The sequence below is a fragment of the Epinephelus fuscoguttatus genome, linkage group LG4 (genome assembly GCF_011397635.1).
Source record: "Epinephelus fuscoguttatus linkage group LG4, E.fuscoguttatus.final_Chr_v1".
NCBI lineage: Eukaryota > Metazoa > Chordata > Actinopteri > Perciformes > Serranidae > Epinephelus > Epinephelus fuscoguttatus.
The window spans coordinates 21002007-21018330 of record NC_064755.1 but is presented as its reverse complement, the minus strand read 5'-3'; the positions used below and the strand labels follow the sequence as shown (position 1 = coordinate 21018330).

At 39.1% G+C, this 16324-nt stretch overlaps 1 protein-coding gene across 1 annotated transcript; it reads right to left on the bottom strand.

Moving 5' to 3' along the window:
- Positions 1 to 669: 669 nt before the first annotated feature.
- On the bottom strand, positions 670 to 15401 carry LOC125887371 (guanine nucleotide-binding protein G(i) subunit alpha-1). The gene is made up of 9 exons (XM_049574133.1): positions 14910 to 15401; positions 10754 to 10796; positions 8860 to 9001; positions 7646 to 7803; positions 7370 to 7498; positions 5533 to 5662; positions 5266 to 5419; positions 1960 to 2152; positions 670 to 1863 (listed from the first exon to the last, which is right to left on the bottom strand). The coding sequence occupies exons 1-8, from the start codon at positions 15025 to 15027 to the stop codon at positions 1962 to 1964; spliced, it is 1065 nt and encodes a 354-aa protein (XP_049430090.1). The 5' UTR covers positions 15028 to 15401; the 3' UTR covers positions 670 to 1863; positions 1960 to 1961.
- Between the last annotated feature and the right edge of the window lie 923 nt (positions 15402 to 16324).

Genomic DNA, 16324 nt, shown 5'->3' with positions numbered 1-16324 from the left:
TATCAGCATGTTTTTCTGTTGAAGTGACTAATTGGAGCAACAGTTTTTGAAACTGGTCCAGTACTGGGCCATGGTGTTCCGAGTTATTAATAACTTATAGAAACATTGCTTGCAATAGTCCACCTTCCACCTTCTTCTCCTTCTCTATCACACACACAGTGGTGCTAAGTCCTAGTAAAGTTGGCCCTCCCCGATCCCGTTGAAGCTTCATACATTTGCAGCTAATTGTTACTGAAGTTTCAAAGCCCCTGAAATGGTACATGAGAAAGCCTTTGAACCTGGTGAGGTTGGCGATGGTGATTTCAGGGCTGCTTCTGGTTAAACAAGAAGGATTTTACTCTTAAATGAAAATGTCTATCACTGTAGGGATCCTTTCAATTAGTTGTCAGACACTTACACAATCTGAGCCTTCAGTGTAATAAAAAGTACTGTTTTAAAAGTTGTTTGATGGTGCTAAGTCATCCGCAGGGTTCACACTGCAGCCTGTTTTGCACCTGCAGTCTCCCTAAATACTGGACCATTTTAACTGATTACTTGATCAACACAAAAACTTCTGTTTCCTTTTTGTGTCCCCAGTGATTAACATTAAAATGTTGCTCCATCAGTTAAATGTTTTCCTGTTCAATAAATACAAATATCACACACAATAACAGACGAGAGAAACTACTGTTTGTTGCATAAGTTGCCATGGTTTCACCACAGCAGCTCTTTTATTAGCAAAATCATGGAGATTAGTCCACTAATGTGCCCATCCAATGGAAACAGAGGGTCGGGGGTCCAGGGGGGATATGTAACTTGAAACCATCACACATTGTGATCAGTAACAGTGCACCCAGCCCTGTCTGTCTGTCTACGCACTGAACACAGATCTACATATGGTCCTACTGTCTGCTACAAGGCCGCCATTGGCATCCTCTTTTCAAAGCTTCTCTTTGCTTCATGAATCAATCAGGAATGTTACAGTTTGTGGCGGCGCACCAACAACGTGCACTCGTTAATTACTGAGAGTAGCTTCTTTTTGGTCGCTTAGAAAAATAAAAACTTTGAAAGAGGATGACAAATAGAGGAATAAAGTCCCTTTGTTTTATATTGTGCACACATTCTCTCTCTCTCTCTCTCTCACTCACTCACACACACACACACACACACACACACACACACACACACACACACACACACACACACACACACACACACAAACACACACACACACAAATCACTCATGCTAGCTTTTGGCCTCAATCAAAACAAAGCTCCCACTCGCAGCACACATGCAAACCACACATCCGAAAAGGTTTACACACAGCTCTCACAGTATGTCAGAGTCAGAGTGAATTGGTCTACAGAGTGACTTGGTCTTGCTTGGTTTGTCCAAGGAGGCAAAAAATAATGACACAATAAAATAATCAGGCAAAATAAAATAATAAAAAAAGATAATATGGACTCGGGGGCGGCTTGGGAAGAGTTCAATGGTAACGTCTACATAAACCTAACATCTAACTCAACAGAAAGAAAACACAGCAACTAAGGCATGCAAGGCACAAGCACCTACAAAGAAAAAGACATAAGTGTTCATTTATGGACAAAAAAAAGTCAAGGCCCCCTTTTTTTATATAAAAATTTGAAATAATGATAATAAGGTAAAACAAGCACATTTTAAAAACCGTGAAAAATCCCCCGCCACAGACAGTTGTACAAATATTTTACACAAAATGTTTTTTCTACACACCGTCTTTAAAACTTTTAGAGATGAACATAAGTTAATAAGAGGTTAAAAGTGACATTCTCAGCAGGGTCCACAAAGTTCCCTCCAGTCAGAGTCCCCTTGAATAAAGTCACTCCGTACACCGGCCACATGGCTGCCTGGAACAAGGAGGAGAAAACAAAGACACCGTGATGAGGAGAGAAATGAGACAGAGCACACTGTGTCCAGCTTGCTCTTTAAGCAGCAGGTGTTACCTTTAGAAAAGGCCACAATCCTTCAGGTTGTTCTTGATGATGACATCAGTGACGGCATCGAACACAAACTGCACGTTTTTGGTGTCGGTGGCACAGGTGAAGTGGGTGTAGATCTCCTTGGTGTCCTTTCTCTTGTTCAGGTCCTCAAACTGGCACTGAATGTATGCTGCTGCCTCTTCATAGGTGTTGGAGCCTGAAGAAGCAGCGGACAGAGACAATGAGGAGAAAAAAAGAGCAACAACAGGGTCACAAAGAGTCTCAGCAAATCACATTTAAACACTTTCATTGTAAAACTGACAAATAAAACGTATCTACTGTCACATAAATCATCAAAACCATCCAGTATTGACTGATATGGGACTTTTATGTCTAATACGATAAGTTAACCCGTTATTTGATGATAAATTGTTTGAATATATGAATATGTTTTTGTAAATTGGTTGGACAAAATATTAGAAACACCTTTCAATACGATGCAGTCTAGTACAAAACCACCTCATCTATAAGCTCAATAACAAACAATGTATAATTATCCACTTTCTTACTAGGGCTGCAACTTTAATCTTTTTTTAATTGTTGAATTATCTGTCATCTGTATATTTTCTCAATTAATTGATTAATTTTTTGGTCCATAAAATGTCAGAAAACTGTAAAAATGTCCATCAGTGTTTCCCCAAAGCCCACGATGACATCAAACATCTTGTTTTGTCCACCACCCAAAGATATTCAGTTACCTGCCACAGAGGAGAAGGGTTGGAAATTAATTTTTTTGTCCCCCTGCCATTGTGGCTGGTGGGCTTTTTTAGTCTAAAAGCCACTCAACACATTACCATTGTTCTCTGGCTGGTGAATGAAGCACATCTATCAGCCACTCGCATATTTTACCAGTATCTGGCTGGTGCCTGGACCTAATTTCCAACCCCGGAGAAGAGTAAAAAGACCAGAAAGTGTTCATATTTAAGGCCTGGAATCAGAGAATTTTTTATCTTTACTTAATTATTCAAACTAAGTATTTGATAATCAATTTCAATCAATTTATCAATTAATCGTTATAGCTCTATTTCTGAAAGTGACAAACAAAACTTTGAACAAGTAGAATTCAAAGCAGAGCTATGCATTTGAGTGCACGTGTACCGAATTAATTGGCCGGTGAGTGTAATAGTGTGTCTGTGTTTGTTTTGTCTTAACATAGCAGCATAAGTATTTACAAATGGACTTGCTAAATTGACGGTTAAATGACTGGTTGGTATCAGCAGTTCGATCGGCATGCTACAAAGCAGCTTTGTTGCTTTGCTCCATTTCATCTGAGATTTTTTTGCTGTGTTGAGGAATAACTGAAGGGAAGGCTGGATGCCTTTAGCATTTGCTGCATCAACACTTACAGTTTTACAGAAGTTTGCACTCTGAAACTGAATCACATGGGGAGTCTGATGACTGTGGGCTCTCTACATCAGAGCTTAAAAGGTTAGTTTGGTATTTTCCCGTTGTTTTGTGTCTAAGTGTCTGATGGGAGCAAAAATTTTATACTTTTATATGGTTCAGTATTGAGCAATACTGCTGCAGAAGGCAGCGGCAAACAGGCTGTGATGTAACCACTCAGGGCATCTGTGTACCATCAACCACCATCCACTAAAAGTGCTTGTTTTTGCTACTGACATATATGTCCGACAACTTTTTGTTAAGGAGCAAGATCCTTTTTGTTAAACCAGAAACAGCTCCCATATCGCCATCACCAAACCAACCAGACCCCATTCAAATTAATACTATTTTTATTACTATTAACACACGTTCACATTAACTGACAGAAACAAAATAAAACAAACACAAAAGATCTTGGTTTGTCTTTCTACTAGGGCTGCCACGATTGGTCGATTAATCGATGACTAATCGACTATTAAAATAATCGGTGACTATTTTAGGAGTCGACTAATCAGTTTGAGTCATTTTTCATAGAAAAGTACTATAAAAGTACCCCAAAATACTCTTACTGCAGCCGACAGACCGACATTTTTCAACATTTTAACACATTTTTCGAGAAAATGATTAGTCAACTAATCAAAGAAATAATCGACAGAATAGTCGACAATGAAAATAATCGTTAGTGGCAGCCCTACTTTCTACTGTTCCAACAATCAACCAGCTCTCAATTCACACAGTTAGATGTGAAAACATGCTGGCTCTGTAGACACTAAAATCAATGTTTATTTGAATGGAGTCTGGTGAGTTTGACAATGGCAATTTCAGGGCTGTTTCTTGTTGAACAAAAAGGATCCTACTCTTTAAGAAAAAGGTCTGTCTCTGTATAGATCCATTTTATTATGTTGTCAAACATGTAGAAAAACAACCTGATGTAAATTAACATCGCCCACACACCCCGAGTGGTTACATAGCAGCCCGTTTTGCCTTAATATTGGACAAATGTCAAAAACTGTTGTTCCCATTAGTGACTTAGATACAAAATAGAGTCCAAGTTGGAAAATACCGACCTTCCCCCTTAACAAGAAAACAAGTTCTTGACAGTTTACACAACGGTAAACTATATAGACTCCAAATGTGGAGAGGGTGCTTGGGTTGTTTTTACTTGTACAGAATTTGAGTCAACTTTAGATTTTGATCATATTATGGACACATCTGTGAAATCTGAACATCAATAATCATCGGTGAATCCGACAAGGACACATTGTTATATAAAGCAGCCCACACAGTTCAAAAGCCAAGCAGAGAGAATAAAGAAGTATCTTTCTGTCATCTGTAGAGACCACCACACCTCTGAGTGAAAACAACGGGCCGACAGACTGTGTTTAAAAAATGGATGACTGAATGTAAGCGTTTCTGGACCTCAGTTCAGAGTCTGAAAACCACTCATCATTCAAAAGAGACAGTTTTAAAACCCCTCTGTGTAAAATTGTGTGTATTTATGGGATAATTAAAGAGATTATCACGGCATTAGTTTGTAGAAAAATGATGTTAAACTACGGATTATTCATTGTCGGGCTCTCTGATTCAAACCCAGTGGAGGCTTTAAGACCTGTGAAACATAATTTATACTTTTAATCACCTCATTTCATTTCTTAAACCTTTCAAGGCATTTAGTTTGTATGACTGAGGACATCTTTAAGATTTAAGCACCTGCAGACAGCCTTACTACTAAACCCAATGCTGTCACCTAAAAACTCCAAGTATGCTTGGATGGACTTTGAAGGTTTATGTGCGACAGTAAAATGCAGTGTACAGTATTTGCATGTACAACACCCCTGTTGTGCATACTAGTGTTTCTGTACGTCTGTGTGTGTCACTCTCTCTTACCTGCATATTCTGGGTAGCAGATTGTGAGAGGGCTCTTTTTGATCTTCTCCTCAAACAGGTCTTTCTTGTTGAGGAAGAGGATGATGGAGGTGTCTGTGAACCACTTGTTGTTGCAGATGGAGTCGAACAGCTTCATGCTCTCATGCATTCGATTCTGAATGAGAGGGTGGGGGGAAGACAATGATTAACAACCAGAGAAGCTCAACAAACTGAATTTATAAAGGACAAAGATGAATCAGGGTGTGTAGAGGTTTAGAAGGGTCTCACCATCTCTTCGTCCTCAGCCAGCACCAGGTCATAGTCACTCAGAGCCACGCAGAAGATGATGGCGGTGACTCCCTCGAAACAATGGATCCACTTCTTCCTCTCTGATCTCTGTCCGCCTACATCAAACATCCTGCAGAAAGATCACAGATAAACACTGTTAAACAATGAACCACACAAACACATGTCACGTCAAGATGCCTCTCGACTGTGACTCCTCATCCTGTCAGTCATTTATTGTAACTCCATGTTTCTGTGTAGTCATGGTGTATTATCACCATGTCTACTGTCACTTTACTGAAGTGTAGACCACTTCATGACAAAAACATGACAACTTGGTGATCTTTGTTTGATTAAAGACGTGGGAATGTTTCTGCCCTGGTGTCAGTAGCTGACTAGCTGTGTTTAGAAATGCAAATAAAAACAATGATGTTTTGAAAGCACAATGAAGATAAGTAGCCAGACTTATGTTACACTTTGTTTCACTTAATTCAGGGGTGTCCACACTTTTTGAATGCCAGGGGGCCAGCTGCTTCTCGTATCAAAAACAAAAAAATCACAAACAAACGAGATGCAACTGTTTCATCTTTCAGTTAAAAAGCATTCAACTTTTCACCGCTCCTTAAAGTGGCGGTCGATTTTACGCTTCTTTGCTGTGGCCATGTCTGCTGCCGAGCAGGAAAGGTCTGCTGTTAGGTAACTGTTGTGTTTTCTTATTAACTGTCTGATTATGAAAACACATTAGTTCTGCTTGTGTAATTCCTACTTGGTGCATGTCTACAAACTGTAGGACAGTCCTGCCATCGTGAGGTGAACAGAAAAAATGCTGACACGTCTGTTCCTCGGACTTGCTAGTTTTCTAGAAAAAAAAAAGTAGATTTAATATTTATATCTGTACAAGCAAATAGCTCATGTCATCCAGGCCTGTCTAGGCATTTGGTGGTGAGGAAATTTCCTCCTCCGATGATTAAGGGTGTCTCAACAGCACAACATGAGGTAGTACCAATTTTTATGTTTTTGCAAAATACTTCATTTATCCCGATATAAGTGCTCTATAAAAAGTTCTATTGTTAGGTTTTTATTAGGTAAATTGTTGTTTTTAAACAACAAAGACGACAAACAAATTTAAAACGAACTGAATACTTCTTCGCTGGTAAATGCAGAACAGAGAATGCATGGGGCACAATAAGGGGCGCTGTGTTTTTCAGCTGAGACGCTTTGGTTGCGTCTGGTTGCTATGATACAGAACATCCGTGCATGTAGAAGTGTCAGCACAGGGTAGAGTATTTTGCTCTGGATGCAGGGAAGGCTGAAGTATCTAAAGAGAAAGGGGACGGTTCGGTATTAATTTGTCCTAGTTGCTGTACAGCGATGTGACAGTTGGTCTTTGAGGTATTTGTTCTTCCTCTGCTCCACTGCGATTGGACGGCTGGGTAAAAAGTGATACTGATGAGCAGCACCAGCATTTTACCCAAAGCTTAACATTTTTCAACTCTCAGCAGCCGTGCCACACTCCCATGAAAAAGCAGAAAAAACATGAACATAGCCGTAGTGGTGGTTGCTGGCCATCCCCTGCAGGTGGCTTGTCAATAGTGCAATACTGCAATATTGCGTTTATCCCCACAGCCCCTATGTCTGTCGACATTTTTCTGATATTTCTCATGACTGTAGCAACTTAACTCTGCCATCGATGAGAACACCACCAGACCTCTTTGAATCACTGGAAAATTCTGATATGTGTGCGGCGATTCAGAGATCAGGAACCAGACTAAAGAGAGCACCCCTGGTCATCATGTAAATACAGTTAAGTGACTGGACAACCTGTGGTGGATATACTCACTTGAAGTGCAGGTCCTTGAAAGTGAAGTGAGTTTCCACAATACCAGTAGTTTTGACTCTGGTCCTCAGCACATCCTGCTGGGTGGGCACATAAGCACCGTGGGATATCCTGTCCAAGTCGTTCAGGTAGCTATGGGAGGAGAAAAGAGACACAAGGGGAGAGAAAGATTCAAAAATAAGCCAGATGTTTGCAGACTACGAGTTGAGAATGGTTACTTATTCAGCCAAACACAGCCCAAAACTAGTTCCTGTGTATGTGTCAGTGCAGCCAACTCACTATGCTGCAGAGTCGTTGAGCTGGTACTCTCGGGAGCGGCTGAAACAAGCCTGAACGCCTCCGTCCTTCCACAGCCGCTGGATGACCCCAGCCAGCTCTCCTGTCATGAATCCCTCTTCTGCTGAACCCGCCAGGACGAACAGCTGCCGCGCATCATCCTAACAACACAAAGCCCCCCCAATTAAAGTCCATTTTTTTCATGCAAATGTAAGACAATTTTGCTGGGAAATGGTTTGTGTATTTTCCCAGTTGCATGATTGTTTAGAAAATGTGGAAACTCTGCAGATGAAAAATGCTTACAGGGTGTTTAATGTCAAAAGAAACAAATATTTAGGGGCACTGTTTTGGACATTAGTTGTATCATCAATTTGATTTAATAAGGATTAATCCTGATTAACTGCATTTGGATTAAATAAGAGGCAGTCACTTCTCATGAAATCGCAGTAAGAGCTCTCTGTCACTGCCTGTTTAGAGATAAGAATGATAAATTACTTGTCAGTTTCAGCCCTTTTAGTCATGATGCTTTTAATAAAATAAGATTTCATAAGCTATGCAGCATCTTAAGCAGGTCAGTGGCCAAAAAAATGAATATCTGTGAGAGCATAAAATCAAGAAAGAAAAGCTCTGGGTGTAAAATTGGTCACGATGACAGAGCCAGGCCAGTCACGCTGAAGCAATGACTAAGCCTCTTGTTATGCCAGGGAAAAAACAGATTTTTAAAAAGAAACAGGAGTCTGTTTAGAAAAAGGAATAAATAAAATAAAAAAACCTCTGTGGTCTGCGCTGTGTTTATTTGCAGCATGCAATTACACAAAACACCAACCCAATGAGCACAAACTCTCCAAAAATCAAGTTAAACATGTTGCTGATTATTACTGGAAAACTCAGCAGCTCTTCTGACCATGAACATGTACTTCAAAATGTCCTGATCAGCAGCACAACAGGGTGACATATCAGGTGAAGGACCCACAGACTGTTATCAGATATCAGTAAGCCTCTGCTCTAACGAAGTGTTTTCAGTGTGATACCAAACCCCTACCAGCTCTCTCTGACCTGCTGAACAGGAGGAAGTGAAAAGAAAATTGCCCAGTGGGGAAGGGTGACATATGACTAACTAGCTGTTGCCCTCACCGCACTGGGCTATAATATTTCCCCAGAAATACAACCTGCGATCTTCCAAGAACAGTGTAAATGCCAGCTTTGTTTTCACTCACCGCTCTTGCCGGATCAGCAAAGTCGATCTTGAGGCGTCCCATAGCTCTGATGATGGCGATAATGGACTGGATGGTGTTGCTGTAGACCACGGCCTTGTACTGCTTACACTCCTCCTCTGAGTAACCTGCCTCATGGATGATCCTGACACACAAAGAGAGGACGTTAGCACTTTGTCTCCAGGTGGCTTTTACATGAATTTGATCATAAACTAGATTATTATGATCAACACACAGTTATTGGCTGAGAATGGCAGACTGTGTTTTAAGACATCCCAATAAACAATAAACTTTATTTGTATAGCATTTTTAAAAACAGAGTCACAAAGTGCTTTACGGGCCAACATAACACAGTATACACCGTCAAGATAAAAACAGCAATAACACAAATAAAAACAATTAAACAACAAATTAAAAAGAAAATCAGACCAGATAAAACACCGTGTAATAAAAAAAAAATAAAATTGATAAAAGAGGGATATAAACTAGACAATCAACAGATTTACTGTAAACAAAAAGTCTTCCTGTAAAAGTATGTTTTGAGGAGTGTTTTAAAAAAAGATGAGTTTGCTAACCTAAATGTTTTGCATCCACAAATTAAATATTTTTTTTTTAAGATTCTTGTTATCTTCTGAAAGATGACTTGTTTGATTATTTACAATTTTAGATGGCTTTTCTCAGGATTTCGACATTTTTATTCTGATTCGTCATCAGTTTGAAATGTCTGAATCATGTTTAAACAAGTTGTTTCTAATTATACCTAGTAAGACTGAAAAAAACTTCTCATTGAACTTCGATTGATCTAGAGGCCTTCTAACAAAGGGGATGAAATGTAAAAAACAAAAAAAAAAGCATAATTAAATGTTTTGCTTCAGAAATGAAACAAAAATATAGATTATTCACAAGCAAGCTCAGCTGCTAGACTTCCCTTGATGGTCTCTTAATATTTGTTGTCTTTGTAATCTTTATTTGTCAAAGATGACACTACTTTGCGAGATCAAAATCCATATTGTTGTGTAATAGTTGAAACAGAATTTTGACACTGGCATGGGAAAAAAAGCTGTTGATTGTGTGAGCAAGAGTCATTATTTTATTGGTCTGCTTATTTTTGTCGGCATCTGAAATTCCCAGAAATTTAAACAGCTGCCGAAAAACAGCTGCAGAGCAGAAGACAAAGTTTTAGATTTGGTGTGGATAGGCTTGTAGAGATAAATGGGCTCCACTGTTGTGTGGTTTATTCGCACCAATTATTTGCTTTTGGTGGGAAAAGATCTTAACATGGAAGCTTCTGGTGACGTCTATGGAAGGAATTTTGGCTGTGTTAAAAAATACTCCCTGTTTAATAATTGGTGCACTATATACTGTGTACTGACTGCCATCTTTGTGTGTCCAAATTCTAAAATAAATGAAACTTAAATGACAAATGTCTGTATATTGCCCTCATGCTTCCCACAATGGAGCTAAAAAAATCTAGTGTAAAGCATCTATGTTACATTTTGCTAGAAATCTGACAACACAGCGCCTCACCTTTAAAAGACGACAGAAAATTACAGTTATGCAACATAACACTTTTTACAACAGTTACAATCCACAACAACAATGATGATGATTAGGTGTCTGATATCTCAATTTGTGGCTCACTATAGAGTAAAATAAGTGTCAACTGTGTAGGGAACAGAGAATGAGGGAACCAACACATTAAGAGAGTCTCACCGGCTGATTAGTAATAATCACAGCTGTGTCAGGTAATCGAGTGCATGTATAGTAAAGGGTATCTGAGGTCAGTCACAGGACCTGAAATGCCGCTGTGTGCTGTTGACTCATCTCTGAACAAACAATAGTTGAAAAACCATGATTGGTGTGCTGTTAAATGTCGATGTCGACCCTCCATACTTACTTCATCTGTTTCACAATTGTACTCTTCCCAGATTCTCCAGCACCTGAAACACAAAACAGACGGCACAGAACATTAAATTACATTTGATACAGTTAAATTATGTTAAATATTTCAAGCATAAATCAATAGTAGGTAATACGCAGAGTACCCATCAAAAGTCACTGTAAGTTAATTGCTGACAAGGGTAATGTAGAGACACTACATGTATACACAGCTTTTATTTCTGTTGAATTAAGTGTTTGCTCCAACATGAAGCTTCATTTATCTGTGCGTGTCAGAACACTCGAAGGGATCATTCTGGTTTAAGTTTGTGTTTGTTGTCAAGGCAACACAAATATAACACAACAATCATGCATAAGCTGCTAAATTAATAGGATATAATGGCAGCTTATCTCCCACACCCAAAACAAAATACAACACGAATAATGTTGTTTGAAAGAAATCAGATTTTTCTTTACCCAGACTTTAACAAGCCCATTTCAGCCAGACCATAATTCCTGCTTTGTGCTACAAAAGTCCAAAATATGTCCATTTTCATACATTTAAATATTAAAAAACAAGGAATTTCTCTTGCATTTCAGACACAGAATGGTTTCTTTTGTTTGCTTTTGTTTATAACTACTATACTACATTTAATATTTTATAAGGAGCCACTTTTGTTTATTGCTGCTATGAAGACACCCCAGAAGCTTCATCATACTTTATTAGTTCAAATGAATTAGAATAACATAAAATAAAAAATGTCACTGACATTTCTACTTTTTTGCTGCATCAGAAACGTACTGAACCGTGACACCGCTGTATCGTACTGAACGGAGCCATAACTTTTGAGAACCCCTAGCTACAAATCACGTTTCTTATCTTTATCCTGCAACACATCCGAGACTACACTGTCACAGAATGCACTAAAGAAGTGCCCAAGGCCCAGTTTAGCCAGGTCACAGTGTAATTGGATTAATCTAAGGGATCCTCTGTGAGTGAGATTTTAAGATGTGTATAATCTCATTCACAGAGGATCCCTTAGATTAATCCATCCCTGGGTTAGAGACTCATGCTGCATCAGACTGACTCGGAGCACTCAGAGCTATCAGATGCATCTCATATTGCATGCCTAGTTATTTAAGTTTTTTAAGTCTAATTTTGAAATCTTTAATCTGACTGCTGTAACACTGGAATTTCTCAATTATGGGATCAATAAAGGTGTATCTTATCTTATCTTATCTTATCTTATATGGACCAGATGATTTACAAGAGACAAAAATACAACACTACTTAAGTATGATGTCATCACAGCCTTAAAAAGGTAAAACAAAAGAAGTAGATGAAGCATATAATAGTGTAAAACGATTTATCTGAATAGGCCAAAGAGGTGTTGGTACATATCCTATGGTACATTTCTCCAACTCCCTCTGAGATACAGGAGTGTTTTCAGCTGAGCACACAACATTTTAATTACCTTACCTCTGCAGGGACTCTCAGCTCCCCGGAGAGGAGAACTGTTCACCAGTTCATCGTCCCATATGATAAACAGCCACGCACCGCACAGAGCTAATATTACTGCAAACATCATAACACTTAAATTTAATTTCCAAACACACACTCACACCTCACTGAGCTGCTGAAATTGAAGGGCTTAATGGATGGCAATTGTGACAAAAAGTGGAAGACGTAAAACGGTTCAAGTTTATCACAGAGCTAGGGTGTTTCATATGGCTACACTGGACCAAGGAACATAAGTCTCCCCAGGCCATATGAGACGCACTCATCTTCCCAGCGAACAATAAACACTGTACCTCCCTTCTGTGCAGCTTTTTTTCTGCTAATGTACATGAAAATGCTGCCACACACAAAAGATCAATCTTTATTATTTGCTTTGTATGTATGTGTGCAGTACACACTCTGTCCACATCTGAGGCAGTCCTCCCACTCGTAACACTCGACTCAAGAGCATGTCATTTTTACTGCATTAATGCAAACACCCCGTGTGGGATGCCTGACAGAGCGGCAAACTGCAATAAGCATGTGAAGTAAAGCTGCATATCCCTCTGTCTTGCTCAGAAACACATACATGATACAAAGACATCCACCATGACAAATGTGGAACACATCCATGTATTCAAAGACGTATGGTAAGTGCCCTGTCAGACAACAAATCCACAAACCAATCCCTGACATCTCTTGCAGGTGCTTGTGGGAATCGTGACAATGAAAAAAACACAACCATGAAAATTCAAATCAGGTCCATCTCAAATGACGCATGAACATACAAGAAGCGACTGCTGCAGCTGAGCATCGTACAGTGCCTTTGACTGTGGTGAAAACACATGTCTGAAAACAGACCTGTGATGACATACAGACCTAAAAAGATGCAGAATACTGTTGCATTTGTCAAACAGCTTGTAGACTGCATGGTCCAGGCAGACATCCAGTTAGCATGCACTAGCTGTCTCTGTTGTGTGTATATTGTTGCCACAGATGCTTACGGCTGTCAGCCAGGCTGCATAGGTTGCTATGCAACCTCTTGCTCGTCTTTTCCTGACTGAGACAGCCAGCAGTGGTCATCAGCTTCTAGTAACAGGAAGAATGGAGATGAGATGTGCCCGTCTGCCTTGAAATAATGAGACAATTCAAGATGAAACCGTGAGGATTAATACTGATACAGGGATGATCTGGGAGATTAATCACTGTTATATTGTGTTATATGACTTGAATGTTTAATGTTAAAGGCTGCAATACAGTCAGCGATATAATTTTCTGAATATATTTGCCTGCTATAGCTGATTTAAATGAGTGTGGAAGTCCCTGTCGGATTTGCCACCACATTCAAATGACCGCACTAATGTTTTTCCCTCAGACACCCAATCAGCAAACCTCATTTTGGATAAAACAGAGTATGAAATCAGCATTAGTGTCACACAAGATACTATGACATTGGTAATGAAGGGTAATGATTAACATTAATCTTCAGAAACTGTAAATATAAAACATTTTAAAGCCTTACTTCCAGGTCTGAAGTTGACAGAAACATGGTTGAGCATGGGAAAGCAGTGTTAAGTTTTTATGCACCACATACCTGGAACAAACTCTCGGAAAACTGCAGGTCTTTTAAATCAAGGCTGAAGACTTTTCTCTTTGCCAAAGCCTTTTATTAAAATCAGATATTAATGAATTTCTTACGCTGCACAGATGACTTTTCTTTGTGTATTTCATACCTGCCTTAATCTTAATTAGCTTGTTTTTATTTTCTAGTCTCCAGCTTTATAATTAAGCTTTTAACTGCATTTAAATGTCCTTTTTGCACTATGTCCGGATGTTTTATGCAGCGCACTCTCAGATGCATTGCTGCTGAAATGTGCTATATAAATAAACTTACCTAAAACTTCTAAACCTATCTATATTAAATGATATTTCCACAAACACTAAGTATGACATCGCATGAGTGTAAATGTATATATAATCTGCCAAAAAACATGGTGTATTGACCGTAGTGTGGCAGATTGGTAGATTGTAGTAACAGAGCCAATCGGCCTAAATGCGTGTTTATTTTGAGATGAATGGCGAAACAGGAAGATAGCTAGCTGCTGTAATTTAACTTGAAATAATGAAATCAACCTGTAACACTAACCACAACAGTTACGTCTTTTATTTCACAGGCAGACCTGTTGAATGATAACACCTCAGACACAAGCTTTGTGTAAGCTAACTAATCCAAGCTAACGCTGGTGAGCTAACTGAGCTAAGTGGCTAATTGCTTAGCTAAATTAGCTTACTGACTTAGTGCTGGGTGAGACTGTGTGGACAAACTAATCACACGGTGAGCTAGTAAATAGTTTATTGACTGAGCTGGGGTTATTTGTTGAGCAGAAAAGTAAAGGTAACTCCAGCAGCAACTTTTTAGCTAACTGTACAACCGCCGTGCCATTCATATCATATAAAGCCCCGACATGTCTCAAACTCAACCGTTGGTTTCGCCAAAGTTAACATCGTCAACTTATTTCACGCTGACGCAGCTCGATAAAACTTATATTTTAGCTAATGTAGAAACATATTTTGGTGTTAAATTGTTGGGATTAAGTTTACAACACACGGTGGGCAGTGGAAAAGTCCCTCTCCAGCAAACAGACCCCGTCCCCCCGTCCATCCATCTTTCTCTCACCGAGCAGCAGCAGCTTGACCTCCCGGGCAGCCTTTTCTCCGTCGTCCCGCAGATTCCTGTCGATCATCTTGCTCCGCTCCTGCGCCGCCTTGTCGTCCGTGCTCAGAGTACATCCCATCTTCTTCTATCCTCACCTCCGAATAAATAAAAAAAAAATCCCGACTAAAACACAACTTCAACTAGGAGTGTAACGACATGCAAAGGCTACCGAGCTAGCATCCAGTAAGGCGGAGGACGAGGAGGAGGAGGAGGAGGCAGAGTGTCTCTCCAACACTTGAGATTCAAACACGCCCTTGCCTCGCAATCTCCTGATTTCACGACCAAGACTAAATTATTAGATAAATACGACACGCTGCTTTCAGGTTAGCTGACTCTCCTGCCTGAGTTTCAGCAACACAAACGTGTCGAGTACGGCCAGCTTCATTCACAGGAGGAAGGGAGTGGACACCAACACAAGCGTCGGAGTCTCAAAATGTTCGCTTCCTGTTCTTCGCAAATACCTGCGAACTGCGCATGCGTGACGGAGCAACAAGCTTCATTCAAAATTTTAAGCTTTTGCTTATTTTAGTCCGGATTTACTTGTGTAAACAATGAAGTTACTCCAAGAAAAGACAAAGGAAACACGTGAAAGTTAGGCATGATCAAAGTAAACAAAATACCTACAGACAGTCAAACATGTTAGATGCTCGGTCAAAATTATACAATAGTGGAAAATTTGACTTTGCATCACATCATTTTGACTTAATTAGTCAAATATACGACTAATTCACTATCAGTTTAGTAGTTTGTTGGTTTAGTAGGTCTGACTTACAATTCCAAAATAGTACTTGACCTCAGATCTTATAGCCTAATTCTGATTTAATCTAAGGGGTCAAAATATTGATTTAGAAAGCCTATCTCATTTTTTTTTTTTTGCTTTCCAACAATGTTGGGAGTAACTAGTTGCTTGGAGGCTATATGGAAACATGTAATTAAATTACTAAATAAATGTTATTGTAATCAGTTACAGTTTCTGAGAAAAAATATAAGGTTAAATCACCAATCAAAATTTTGGTGATTACTAAGGGGTTGCATCCCAATATATTGTTTTCATTTAAAAAAAAAAGTTACGATATAAATTTCATTCTGTTACTTTGCCTCACCCCTGCTTTTGATAAAGTCAATTTCCGGACATTTTTCACCTTTTTTGACCAATTTAAAACATTTGTTCATCAATCAAATGTAATGAGCTACATTACTTTGACAAAGTAATTAAAATAGTTACTTTACTCATTACATTTTTAACAGGATAAGTAGTAATCAGTAAGCTGTTACATTTCAAAATTAAAGTTTATATTTAGTATCTCACAACATCAATTTTGATTCGATTTTTTTTTTTGTAATTAGCAAGACAGAAGTTGACCATAATTTTGATA